Raw genomic sequence first — 14,098 nt, forward strand, 5'->3', positions numbered from 1 at the left:
CAGCTGACATTTTGTGAATGGAAACAAAGGCAATCAATAAAACTGAATAATTAACTGACTGCCTGGGTCCTGAGGATTAACTCAGCCCTTTTCCTTCGTATCCTAGGCAGCACCAAGGAGCCCCGGGGACAGACTAAAAGGGGTGAGGCCCATGGCTACAGGCCCAAGGCTGGAGGCCGCAGGGAGAGTGGCTCTAGCCTCGGGCACTCTGCCCACCACAGGGGGTAACCACTATACTGCTGCCAACTCCTCAGGCCCACAGGGGCCTCCAGGATGGCTGAGGAACAGTGGGTGCCCCTGGCCATGCCTCTAGTGGCAGGGGCCTGAAAGCTGGGTCTGCCATCAGCGAGCAAGCTGACTTATACTTATACCAGCATCCTGTATGTTCTGTGTCCATGCAGCGACGACCTCCCCAACAGCCCTATGTACTAGGGAAGAGCCACACCTGCAGGATGGTTACAGCAAATCCTCCAACACGAAAAGATGGCAGAACGGCACCTAAATTCCACGACTTGCCCAACTGAAGAAGGATATTCTAGAGGCCCTGACAGACCGTTCTCTTAGTTTTGTCATTTGAGGGAAATGCACCGTGAAAAGAATCCTCATTCTTGTCAGTGTAGCAATTCATATGGTGCTGAATGGGACTTTAACGAGACACGTCGAGGGGCACTTGGGTGGGCTCCACCAGTTGAGGGGGCGGACTCTGGGTTGCAGTCAGCTTATGATCTCAGGGCTCCAGGCTCAGCGGGGAGTCTGCTCAAGAGTCTTTCCCTCCTTCTCCCTCTCCTTCCCCCTCTGCCATTCCCCCTGCTCACACATCTCTCTCCCTCTCCCTCCCAAATAAATAAATAAATGAAAAAAATCTTGAAAAGACACCTGGAGAACTGTGGCAGGACTGACCCGTGTGCACGCGGCTGTCTTGCAGCAGAACTGCATCGTGGGCACGCATTTACCAAACGGGCCATGATCCCCACAGGAACACAGACCCACCCAGTAGGAAAAGGAAAAACGGAAGTCTCCAAACATGAGCAGAAATTGTCTGATAAAACCACCAAATCACTGATCATTAGACCAATTCCTAAAACTGACATTCGAGAAAGATAAGGTTCAGAAACAAGGTGGAAGCATCTTCTGCCTCTTACAGTTCCAATGCCAGAAAACAGATACAACACCTCTACGATGCTCTCAGAAGTTGCTTCTAGCAAATCCCCACATTGCTGTGGTTAAGCTGTGTGTCATGGAGTTCCCTCACAGGCCGACTTTTTTTTTTAAACAGCTCTACTGAAATATAATTCACATATCACACAATTCATCCATGTAAAGTGTGTAGTATAACGGTGTGGGGTACGGTCAGCGTAGTACAACCAAAACCACACATCAGTTTTGGAACACGTTCGTCATCCCCCAAGGAGACCCTACATCCACCAGCAGCTACTCTTCCCCCAGCCCCTTGGGCAAGGGCAACCACCTACCTTTACAGGTGCGCCTGTTCTCAACATTTCACATAAATGCAATCTGGCTTCTTTCACTTAGCATGACGGTCCCAAGGCCCCCCCATGCGTAGCCACATGCCTCCTTTCGGAAGGACAGGCGCTCTCCTTGCTGCAGCCTGTGGTAGCAGGCACCGATAACCAGGTCCTGCCGGGTCATTCACACGCTGCTATTAGAACCCCAATCTTTGCCCAGATCCCGAGGCACTCTCTGGAGAAGAGCTGACCACTTTCAAAAATCATAAATCCCGTTGCTATTGAACCAATCAGCGCAGCTGTACAAGTGAACTCGGGTAGGAATCCATCTCATCACTTTTCATGTTAGGGAACGTGTGAAATACCGTTTCTTCAATCAATATACAGACTGTTAGATCTCACAAAATGTCACACCCTTCTACGTCACGCACTTCCCGATTCCGGTCTGTTCTTGAACTGATTTAAATTTGCTTTCAAGTTTCACTTCCCCTGAGTGTTCAGACTCAAACATTTTAGCCCAGTCCTATGGTAACTTCATCAATGGCTCTGACAACATGCCATTAGAGATGCTTCTTTCTGCTCAGGTGGGATCTCCAGGGAAACTGAGACTGGAATGCACAGTCCTACAACGATGGGCCAAGTGTAAAACGAGGTAACAGTGCCGAAGGAGTCCATTCAACAGGTAATGTTTTGATGGACAGTCTGACAAGTAACAGTTTAGTACAAGATACTGCAACTCAGGGTTTGTTACCTCAGAATGACTCTGAGCTTAAATCAAGATAGTTGAAGATCTGCACCTATTTTAATTTTTTTTTCTACTGCTGCTATTAACAAATTGCCACAAACTTAGTGGCTTAAAACAACACAAATTTATTTCCTTACAGTTCTGGGGGTCAGAAGTCTGGTACAGGTCTCACGGGGCTAAAATGAAGATGTCAGCAGCCATGTTCTTTTCTGGAAGCTTTAGGGGAGAATAAATTTCCTTGACCTTTCCGGATTCTAGAAGCTGCCCGCATTCGTTGGCTCAGGCTCCCTCCCTCTATCCTCAAAGCCAGCAAGGACCAGCTGACTCTTGTCACATTGCATCACTTTGACACTGACTCTCCTGCCTCCCTCTTCCACTTTTTTTTTTAAAAACGCTTTGTTTATTTGAGAGAGAGAGACAGAGATAGCAATAGAGATAGCTAGAGAGAGCATGAGCGGGGGAAGAGAGGGAGAAGCAGGCTCACTGCTGAGCAGGGAGCCTGATGCAGGGTTCAATCCCAGAACCCTGGGATCATGACCTGAGATTAAGGCAGACGCCCAACTGACTGAGCCACCCAGGCACCCCTCCCTCTTCCACTTTTAAGCCCCTCGTGATCACATTGGGCTGACCCAGATGGTCCAGGATAATCCTCCCATCTAAGGTCAGCTGATTAGCAACCTTCATTGCCCTTTGCCATGGTGACCTAAAATATTCACAGGTTCAGGGGTTAGGATGCAGACATCTTGGGGAGGGGCCGTTATTCTGCCTACCACAGACAGTATGCTTCCTTCATAAAAATGACAAATATATAACCCCAAAGGCAGATTTATTAAGTGATTTAGAAAATATTGGGGCGCCTGGGTGGCACAGCGGTTAAGCGTCTGCCTTTGGCTCAGGGCATGATCCTGGCGTTATGGGATCGAGCCCCACATCAGGCTCTTCCGCTATGAGCCTGCTTCTTCCTCTCCCACTCCCCCTGCTTGTGTTCCCTCTCTCGCTGGCTGTCTCTATCCTGTCAAATAAATAAATAAAATCTTAAAAAAAAAAAAAGAAAATATTTTAGGTAATCTATACATTGGGTAATTGTAGATAATTGAGATCTTCTGTTCGACACAAACATTGGATCTAACACACAGCTGTTACCCAGCCCAACCCAGAGTCCAGAAACAGATTTTGATACTGAAGACTGATATTAAAGACTGAAGATTTGATATTCGCATCAGTATCCTAATTCAAACTAAAAAGTGAACTTCGCAATATGAATACTAAACCCGTTGTGGACTAACTGGGCACAGACACCAAAACTCACTTTCTATTTCTGGACAGCTCAGCTTAGTCCTACGGTTGCAGGGGAAATCCTAACTCCCTAGGCTTGGGAATGTCTCATACAGATACGGACACACTTAAACTCTTCTTATACAGCAGCCCTGGAGGCTGCATTCTAAAACATTCCAGTTTTCCATGAGTAATACTTCATTTGAAACAGAAACCCAAACAGAATGATTTTCTGTTGCTAAAACCATACCTGCTCTAGAAAGCAAAATTCAATTACACAGTTCAGAAACCGACCAAAAATACCAGTTTTGAAACCCTGGGGAGCTTGTTCTTCTTCACTAGCAATGAAACTCCAAGAGCAGCAGAGGACTTTCTTTATTTGGGCTGGAACTTCCTAGAGTCTTAGTTCAGTTCTGGGGAAACCTAGCCTTAGCCCAAACCATCTCAGGCTCCAACTTCTGGTAAGTGGACTCCTCATGTGGGACAAAATTTAAAATCGGTTTTCATTTTGAGAAAACGGAGATAGGCACCAACAGCGTTACCCATACCGAATGCAGTTTACCATGAAGGTCCCTCAAGTCTGCAATTCGTTTTGTACATGAAAACGTAAAACTTGTGTAGAAATGGGGTGTGGTATAAAGTGTATGTGGGGAGTCTACTCAGGAGCTGGCCCGGCTTCCCAAAGTTAGCCTTCTTCACATGAGGAGGGGAAACTCGCTGGAAGTGAAGAGGTCCATTCAAACCCTTAGCTCAGAAACCTGCCTCTTGTTACCATGGCAACCATCCAACAGGCCATTGTGGTAAAAGGGGGCAATTAGTAATAACCAGCTCATTCCTTCTCAGGCCCTGCCCTCCAAGATGAACACTTCAGAGAGGAAGTGCAAAGCTAGGCCTAGAGAGATCCTAGGGACAGAACTCAGGCCTGAGAGTCAAAAGGTACAGGGCAGACCCCTGGCTTCACCCGTGACTCAACTGCGCTGACCAGTCTATGCTAAGAAGGCTGAGTTCAACCTTTGGTGTAAACACCCAACAGACACAGTGGCTTCCAAACTCACCCATAGGGGCTTGTGGGGTGAAATAAGTCAGGGTGTTAACTTCTTCCTCCTTCACCTGGCGTATTACTTTAGCTTCTGGGTCTTTACCCATAAGGGGAGATGACTCTAACCCTCAGTCAAAACGAGACGGAGAGTCTGATATGGAGTGAGCCTTGAGCACGTTACGGTAGCATCGTTTCCCTTCTCTGGCCTTGTGCACGTTACTCTACCCATTTGATCTGTCTTCTCTTCAGACCCTCTACAGTCTGGCTCCTTCCAAGATTCTGCTCCAGTTCCACTTTCTCAAGAAGCCTTCCCTCTGCCCCAAGCACTCAAGAGATAATATGGATAAGCATCTAGCACAGCCGGCACAGGACACACTCCGTAAACACCAGCCATTCATATTTCTACACAATTTGGTGCCCATATTTAGACCTATTTAATATACCACTAAGTATTCCTTTTACCTCCTCAATTAGAGCATAAGCACACTGAGGACAAGGTCATTTCTTTTCTTCCCTTGATGGAGCTTGGGTCAGTGCCCAATAAATCCTTAGTGAATTGGCTTAAGTCTTTAAGACTTCCAAAACACACACATAAGCTGAAGTGAGCTTAATCTTGTCCAGCGAGGAAACAAGTCAACGTTGGTACCGCTTCGTAGAAGAGATAATTAATAACACCTTACCTTTGATAGCTTTATAATAGCCAGTACATACATTACCTCATGTCATCCTCACAGGCATCCTTGGGAAACCAGGCAGCAATTCCCAGCCTCTTTCACAGCAAAGTGCACACAGAATATATTTGCAAGGCACCCTGGGACATTTCCAGATCCTTTCAGAAAGCAGCTACCCTATTTCATGCCCAGACATGCTGAGAGCCAAAGAGATCAGTATCTTAGCATCCTCAAAAATCCATAGGGGAAGTTTGGGCCCAAAGCTATGAAGCTGGCAAGAAACAGAACCAGGACTGGAACCCAGGTATGGGTGAATGGGAGTCAAGTGGTTTTCCCCCCTTATTCCCAAAAGGTGCTGCAGGCTGAGGTCACTCAGGTCATCTCTTTTTCTTCTTTCTCTGTATTTAACAAAGGTCTTATTGAAAAAAACAGCCTGTCTAGTCTGTACTGATAAATGGCTTGTGCTGACCCTCGAGCTGAGGATTTAAGGGAGTACAGACACGGCAAGGACTGCCAAGGCCCATGCTTGCTAACAGAGTCCAAAAACTCAGGGAAACAGGGGTAGGGGCATTTGGTACACTGCCCTTCCTCACTAAGAAGTATTTGTTTTAGAAGGATTTATGCATGTTGTCCTCCAAAGGAGAGTTTTTCCCTTAGTGCTTCAAAATGGTTTAGACTGATCGAAGAGAAATGAGAATGTTCTAGGGGTGTCCGGAACCTCGGATTACCCACCATGGAAAAGCCACAAGCCACGGTGGAGAAAGCAGGAAGTTGGGATTTGAATCAATGTAGGTTCAGATTCCAGCTCAGACTCTTTAGGCAAATGGCTTGTTAACCTCTCCGTGCTTCACTTTCCTCAGCAATAAACAGAAATAAAGACAATAGTTCTTGGGGTGCCTGGCTGGACTCAGTTGGAGGACTGTGTGACTCTCGATCTTGGGATCGTGAGTTCGAGCCCCATTTTGAGTGTAGAGATTACTTAAATAAATAAACTTAAGAAAACAAAAAAACAGTTCTTCCTTTAGGGTTATTGTGCAGACCAGAGATAAAACACGCAAAATACCTAGCCCAATGACGGCACACAGTAGGTTCTCGATAAACAATGGGTCTGATTACGAGGTGTCACACATGTGACTGAGGATACCAATGCTTAGATTCTTTTATGCAATTACTCTTGTAATGAACTAAAAAGTCTCTCTTTTGTAGACAGGATAAAGTATATGGAATATTAGGAAATGCACATGGTTGCAAAGTCTAATCATCATACTGACTGGAGTTAAGTTGCCAAAACCACCCTACCCCACCTGCTTTCTTCAAGAGACTCTGAACACTGGGGCATCCACCAAAGAATATCCTACTCCTCTTCTGAGCTTGGACATCAACTAAAGAACCTCCGAAGCACCCACAGCAGACCTAAGGACTTCCCCATGCAAGGAACAACCCGGGAGGGGGATGGAGAGCTTCCCGGACTGAGCCAGGCTCATCAGCAAGGTTTCACAAAGTATTTGTGAAAGTTGACTCCTCCTGTTCCCTCCGCCCTCACCTTCTATTCCCCGACTAAGTCCTAAAATAGCTCTTAGATCTGCCCACTTCTCTCCATGTCCAACCACCACCAGCCCAGTCCAATCTCTCACCTGTCCAATCTCCAAACGCCTCATGACTGCTCTCCCCACGTGACAGGGCAGTGCCAGTGGCATCCTGGTACCAGCTCGTCCGAGAGCGGATTGTTAAATATTCAGGAATTCAGTAAGACCCGCTAATTAAACTGTCAGTGGCTTGAAACAAGCCATGGTGGGAGTAGTTAACCCGTGGAAACTGGTAAACACTACGACTCAGGACGTTATTCTGGAGAGCCAATTTCCCAGCACATCACTGCCTGGGCCCCTTCCAAACTCTTCCTGCAGTCACAGCAGACCCCCTTCCAATAGCTTCCTGTTGCTCTTCAGACACAAAACAAAAGCTCTTGGCAGGACCTCACTGTCACTTTCTACATTCCAGCCACCCTTGTACCTGGCTCCCTTCTTCCTCCCTTCTGGTCCTGCTGGCCTTTTCCATCCCACCTGCTTGCCAAGACCTGCCCCACCACAGGGGTTCTGAATAGGCTGCTCCCTCTTCCTGGAACTCTCCTCCCAATTTCTTAGCCCGGCTAAGCTTGGCTAACTTCTACCAATAACTCAGGTCTCTGCTTAAGCGCCACTTCCTTGAAGCAGCCTCCTCCCCTTCACCTCCTGACTGATCCCACCTTCTGGTATAAGGTATCACTGCCATGGGCCCCTCTCTATGTCACACTTATGATAGCTGGGAGCTTACATTTGTAATGATTGATTAATGGCTCTTTCCCTTTTCCAAAAAGATCTTGAGAGCAAGTGAATGACTTTATGCACCTAACAAGTGTATAACATAAAGACAATTGCTATGGGGGAATTGAAAGACAGCCAAAGCCAGACAGGACCCTGCTGACCAGGAACTCAGAGCCTTGACAAGACACATTCTTATACACACACAAAAAGGCAGTATATGAAGCATGCCAAATGAGTGGAGCTGAGGGAATTCAATGGAAGAACTAATTTCCATAGAATGAAAGAGTCCGTGGCAGGTTTATTGAGGAGGTGGTCTGGAGCTGATCCTGAAGGAAGGGGCAGAATTAGGTAAAGCTGTCCAGGAGACAGAGGCTTGTCCCAGAGAAGGCTCAGCCAACCAGCTTGTTGGGAGTCAATAAGAGGAGGTAAGGCTAGAAGGACAGGGTGAGGCCAGACTGTGAAGAGGCCTCAAACGGTAGAATGAGGAGTTTGGCTTTGGCTTTTAAAAAATAAAGATTAAAAAAAAAGAAAGAATGAAAGAAAAAAAGAATGAATGAATGAACAACCATCAAGAACATGAAAAGGCAACCTAGGGAGCAGATATTTGCAAATGATATAACCAATAAGGGGTTAATATGCAAAATACAAAAAGAACCTACATAACTCAACACCGAAAACTAATAACCCAGTTAAAAAAATTGGCAGAAGACCTGAGCAGACATTTTTCCAAAGACATACAAATGGAAAACAGACAGATGAAAAGACGCTCAACATCACTCATCATCAGGGAAATGCAAATCAAAACCACAATAAGGTATCACCTTATACCTGTCAGAATGGCTAGAATCAAAAAGACAAGACATAACAGGTGTCGGTGAGGACGTGAAGAAAGGGGAAACCTTGCGCACTGCTAGTAGGAATGTAAACTGATGCAGCCACTGTGGAAAACAGAGTGGAGGTTCCTCAAAAACTTAAAAACAGAACTATCACATGATCCAGTAATTCCACTGCTATGTATTTAATCACAGAAAACAAAACCACTACTTTGAAAACACTAACATATGCATCCCTATGTTTACTGCAGCATTATTTACAACAACCAAGACAGGGAAGCAACCTAAGTGTCCACCAACAGATGAATGGATAAAGAAGATGTGGGATATATATATATATATATATATATGGTAATACATAGTAATGGAATAGTAATATTCCATTGCATATATATATATATATGGAATATATACTCAGACATAAGAAAGAATGAAATCTTGCCATTCGTGACAACATGGATGGACATAAAGGGTATTACGCTAAGTGAAATAAGAGAGGAAAAAATGTCACATGATTTCACTTCATGTGGAATCTAAACAAAACAGATGAAGGAACAAACAACAGCAACAAAAAAGTAGAAACAGACTCATAAACCCAGAAAACTGGTAGTTACCAGAAGGGACAGAGTTGGGGGATAGGTGAAATAGGTGAAGGAATTAAGAGATACAAACTTTCAGTACCATTTGTCATGGGGGGATGAAAAGTACAGCATTGGAAATACAGTCAATAATACTATAAGAACACTGGATAGGGACAGATGGTGACTGTATTTATCACGGTGAGCACTGTATAATGTATAGAATCATCAAGTCACTATGTTGTACCCCTAAAACTAATATAATAATATATGCCAACTATACCTCGATTAAAAAATAAAAATGAAAAACAAATTAAGTTTTTTGAACAGGGGAAGGAACTTGAAAGTAGTAATTCCAGAAGACTAATACACACACACACACACACACACACATCTTTTCAGGCCCACATCTATAAAGCCAGGAACAAATACTGTCTTGATAACAGCTTTCCAAACTCACAGAGGAGATGGAGGCCATTTTGAGCTACAGATGACAGACACATGGCACAGGAGTTCTGTCTCCTTCTGAGGGAAACCAAACATCTCTAGTTCAGCTGCTGCGAGAGAGCTGCTGTAGTCACGAAGCTTCAAAGCTGTAACCTACCTAGAAGCAGCCGAGCCCAGGCCAGCCCAGGTATATGTGGGGCCATAGAATGATCTGGCTCTTGTTGTAATGCTAGGCCCATGGTTATACTCAGACCAGAACACATTTGAGCCAGCTGTGTTTCTACGGCCCACTCGGCCACAGGCTTCGCTGGAATTCTGGTTTCCTGGTTGAATGTGGGAATTGCCACCTCCAGAACTGTACTCTACCGTTCAGCTCTGGCTCCCACATTCCTCCAGGGGACGTTCCATCTACTCAGAGCTGACACGACTCAGGGCAGGGCCTAGAATGCCTTCCAACTAACTGATAAAGGAGGGTGGCTGTCTGGAATGACGCTCTCATGTGGCTGGCCAGCAGCCTTGATGACTCTCCCGCTGGCTGCTGCAGCTGGCTCCTGGGAAATGGGGCACAATTTGCCACCCCTTCAGCCCAATGAAGTGCTCAGCAGCCCCTGATCAAAAGCAGGTGCTTTCCTTCAAGAACTTCACAGGTCTGACTTTGGAGTCAGAAAGCTAACTTCAGTTATTTAGTGACTGAGGGTTCCCTAGAGCAGCGGTCTCCAAATCGGGTATATGTGCACCAGGGTTACCCAAAACTGGAATTCAAAAAAATTAAAAAGAAATTAAGCTTTTCTGATATTAACTTTATGATACCCTCCTCAGATTATTTTTCAGAAGATTACACATCACTTGCGGACTCGAGGTAAACAGAGGAAAATGGGCATTCCACAGGCCCTGGTGGACAGGGGCCCCAGCTTAGCTAGATCGTGGACTATATTACCCAATTTCAATACAATGACTCTCATAAAATGGACAAGTGCCTAAAGAAATTCCTGCAGAGAACGTCAGCACATGTAACACCAGCACAAGCAAACAGGAATATGGAAGAACTAACACTTGTATCATGAGAAACTCACTTCAGATATAGGAGTAAAAACAATGAGGATCTAATCAGATCTAAAAAGAAATCAACCCAAATAATTCCAAATTATAAAAATTCTTTGAAACATAGATTTTTCACCCACTATCCTTAACGATAATTCTTTCATATGGATCGGTATATTCTGCACTGTGCAGTATTGCAAACAATACTGGGAAGGCATAATAATTAGTACATGTTTAAAATATCTTTAAACTAATTTTTTAAACACTTAAATATATCTTACTATGGTCATCCCTCAAATTTTTTCTATTTTTGTATGTTTTGTAACATGTAACATATTAGTACATGGTAGCACAAATACTAATTTAAGATACATAAAAATGAGGCTGAAAACTTAAAATATTCTTACTATTTATTTGGGGAGTATAGGCAATAAAGCTTGGAGACCACTAACTTATAGTTAGCTGGGCAGCTCTGACGCCCCTCCTGTTCCCGGTTCTCACTCTCTCCCAAGAAGCCCATGGCCAAAGGTGAGTCCCATTCCCCCCACCTAGCACAGTGTGGGGCAGAGGCGATTGGAGGGGAGCCTGTCTTCCCCACCTCCGACCCCTGCTCGCCTTTAGCTCCTCCCAGCTCCACAGAGGCCCTACCTGATTGTGCCATCGGATGACGTTTCCAAATCCCCCTGTCCCAAGTCGTTCTTTCATCTCCCAGGCCCCACATGTCTGGGTTGGCAGAGAAGGTGACCAGCTCATACTGATGCCGTGCTAACTCTGTAAGCAATTTGGTGTGGGGGACAAAAGATTAAGATTAAGAAAAAAAGAAACTCGAGATGGAGAAGGTAAGAGATAACATTGCCCTTCGATGCGAGAGAACAAAAAACTCGGCTGGTTTTCATTTTGTATATAAACCTGGTTTGTTTTTGGGGTTTGGTAGCAAACTTTTGTTTTTCTCACCTTCCCCCACCCCCACCTCAGCTGCTGTGGAAGGAGGCAGGGAGGAAAGTCACTCAAAGAAGATGTTACTCCACGCCCCCTAAACTCGAAAGGGTATCCCAGCCTGGACTCCAGCAAGGGGCGCCCTGCCCCGCGCGCATTCTGCTCAAGGTAGCAGGCGCAGAGTCTAACGTTGAGTTTCCCCACGGTCACGTGTGTCTTCACACAGTCCAAATGAATCATGGCTCTCTCCCAAAGCCACCACCTCCAAGCGGCCACCTGGAACCACCCGGGCCAGGGCTGTTCCGGGCCTCCCAACGTCAACCCGCGCAAGAGAAAGGCTTGTACAGCCAGAAACCCCGACTTTTAAACTCGACAGAAATTTCTTCGGGAGCCTCAAGTGAGGAGGGAGGTGCGAGCTCGCAGGTGTAGAGGAGACGCGGGGTCTGCAGGTGGCACCAGGGGCCCCCCCGCGGCCGCTCGAGGGACTCACCTGTTGGCAGGGACGCGGGGCAGGGGAGCCGCTCCCCGCGGCGGGGGAGGCGGGGGCTGGGGCGGCAAAACCGGGGGCTCTGGCACCTCCCCGAAGACATTAAAATGCGGGAATCTTAAACCTGCCAGCCCAGCGCGACTTCCTCAAACACTTCCTGCTCTGACGTCACGGAACACGTGGGCCGCGACCCGCCCTTAAAGGAGCCGCGGGGGGCGCCGGCCCAGACCACGCCCTGTACCCGCCGCCCGCGGGCGCACCGGGGCACCCAGTCGTCCTCGCCCCGGTGACTCTGGGAGGGCTGCGTGTGGCTTCTAGACGGCCCCGGGCAGCCTGGGACAGGCTGTGCTCCCTGAGATAAAGGAGTGGCCCCAAAATGAACCCGAATGCGCCAAACTCTCTTTAGACAGTGACTTTAACCTGAGGCGGTTTCTGGGACAGGGGAGATGGGGATTTCCTCACCAGAGCCCTCCTGGGGTGAACTTGACACCGCTTCCTAGACTTTTAACTAGGTGGAATTTCCCGCGCCCCCGCCAGGATTTATTTAGGGACTGTTTACAAGAATTGCCCGGGCCTCCTCTCAGGCTGCGTCCCCTTTATCTGGAGGATTTTTGGCTCGGTATCAAGAATGATAAATCACAGCTGTACTCCCTAGAAGTGTCAGACCCCGCTACCCCCTTAAAAAAATAAAAGGGGGGGGATCTCGTAAAGTTAACGGGAAACTGCAGTTTCAGGGAAATTGAGAGAAGCTCACAGCCCTGGGGTTCACCGTTCAACCCATACCTACTGACATTATAATAAGGTCTTTTGCTATGAAGTTTCTCGGTTCCGTGGCATTGTGCTATCACACAAAGGTGGTGTGTGTTGGTAGATTTACTCAAGCAGGAAAAAAAAGCATTAGAGGAAACCTGAAGATAATACCTCACCTTTATAGGGGCGCCTGGGTGGCACAGCGGTTAAGCGTCTGCCTTCGGCTCAGGGCGTGATCCCGGCGTGATCCCGGCGTGATCCCGGCGTGATGGGATCGAGCCCCACATCAGGCTCCTCTGCTATGAGCCTGCTTCTTCCTCCCCCACTCCCCCTGCTTGTGTTCCCTCTCTCACTGGCTGTCTCTATCTCTGTCGAATAAATAAATAAAATATTAAAAAAAAAAACACCTCACCTTTATAAAATGCTTACCAAGTGCCAGGCACTGTCTACATACACTCTGTACTTAGAATTCCTCATTCAGATCCTCAGGGCAACCCTACACATGGGACAATAATTGCATTATTGTTATCCCCATTTTGCAGATGAGAAGACTGATGTGCAGAGAGGAAAATATGTCAAAGGCACAGGCTAGTAAGTGGATGAACTGATACTCCAAACCAAGTGGCTGTTTTTTAGGTCCTAAGAATTTCAGGAGGCAAACTGGATTTTGAATCCTAATACTGCTATGGACCACAAGATTTTAGGGCCAATTACTTAACCACTCCAAGCATCCATTTCTCTTCTTTCAAATGTGGGCAACATTAGGTTGAATCGCATGAAATTGCCATTTTTAAAAACAGAAACAGTTGAAACACCAGCAACAAACATTAGTGGTTTCATATGGTTCAGCCTAAGAGCAGCAGGAGGACAGGAGGGCACATAGGTCAGAGAAGGGAACCAGCAGGGTTGTCGTAGTCAGATGAGTTAATGGTAATAACCATGCCTGACGCAAGGATCAGTCCTGCCTGCACACAGCCTGAGGCCGAAGTGATTTGAAATGGTGGGGCGTGGGGCTCCGAGCCCATGGCAAGAAAACCTTCTTGAGACACCTTCGGCGCGACAGGTGGTTTAGTTAAGGCATGGGGACAGGACCCACGGACAGAAAGAACTGCTGCCCCAGCTGGTGAGGAGCAACCGGTTATATACTTGGGAGTTGGGGGGAGTAAAGGGGAGTTTACAAAAGGACTTTCCTATATACTAAAGAGGACTCATAGGATACTGGAGGCCTTGCTATTGTCAAGCTAAGGTTGTTTTCCCCTCTAGCAAAGCATGAACATTTAGACAGCTGGAAGTTTCCTGGAGGAATGTTATACTCTGCCTGCTTCAAGTTTTTGTCAGTGGACTGTAGGTTATAAGGAAATTTAATTTTATCTACATTTCCTTCTGCCTTTGTTCCCCCACATCATTCTCCCTGAACAATTCTGACCCTTTAATCTTTAAGGTTGTTGAGGATGGAAGGGCTTATCTTCTGTAACTTCATCCTGCTGAATAGGGGCGTAGAGATGTCCCTACCTATGGGTCAACATGGGT

The 14,098-nt window shown here is 46.5% G+C and overlaps 1 protein-coding gene across 1 annotated transcript in view; it reads right to left on the reverse strand.

The window, feature by feature from the left end:
• IKBKB (inhibitor of nuclear factor kappa B kinase subunit beta) overlaps positions 1-12,004 on the reverse strand; it is a 63,849-nt gene extending 51,845 nt beyond the window's left edge. The window contains exons 1-2 of the mRNA XM_045779103.2: positions 11,822-12,004; positions 11,044-11,166 (exon numbers count right to left, since the gene is read on the reverse strand). Of these exons, the coding sequence (XP_045635059.1) occupies positions 11,044-11,148 (105 nt within the window). The 5' untranslated portion in view covers positions 11,149-11,166; positions 11,822-12,004. The remainder of the gene's footprint in view (positions 1-11,043; positions 11,167-11,821) is intronic.
• Between the last annotated feature and the right edge of the window lie 2,094 nt (positions 12,005-14,098).

Source organism: Ursus americanus, chromosome 27 (genome assembly GCF_024610735.1).
Source record: "Ursus americanus isolate L20-20 chromosome 27, mUrsAme1.1.p, whole genome shotgun sequence".
NCBI lineage: Eukaryota > Metazoa > Chordata > Mammalia > Carnivora > Ursidae > Ursus > Ursus americanus.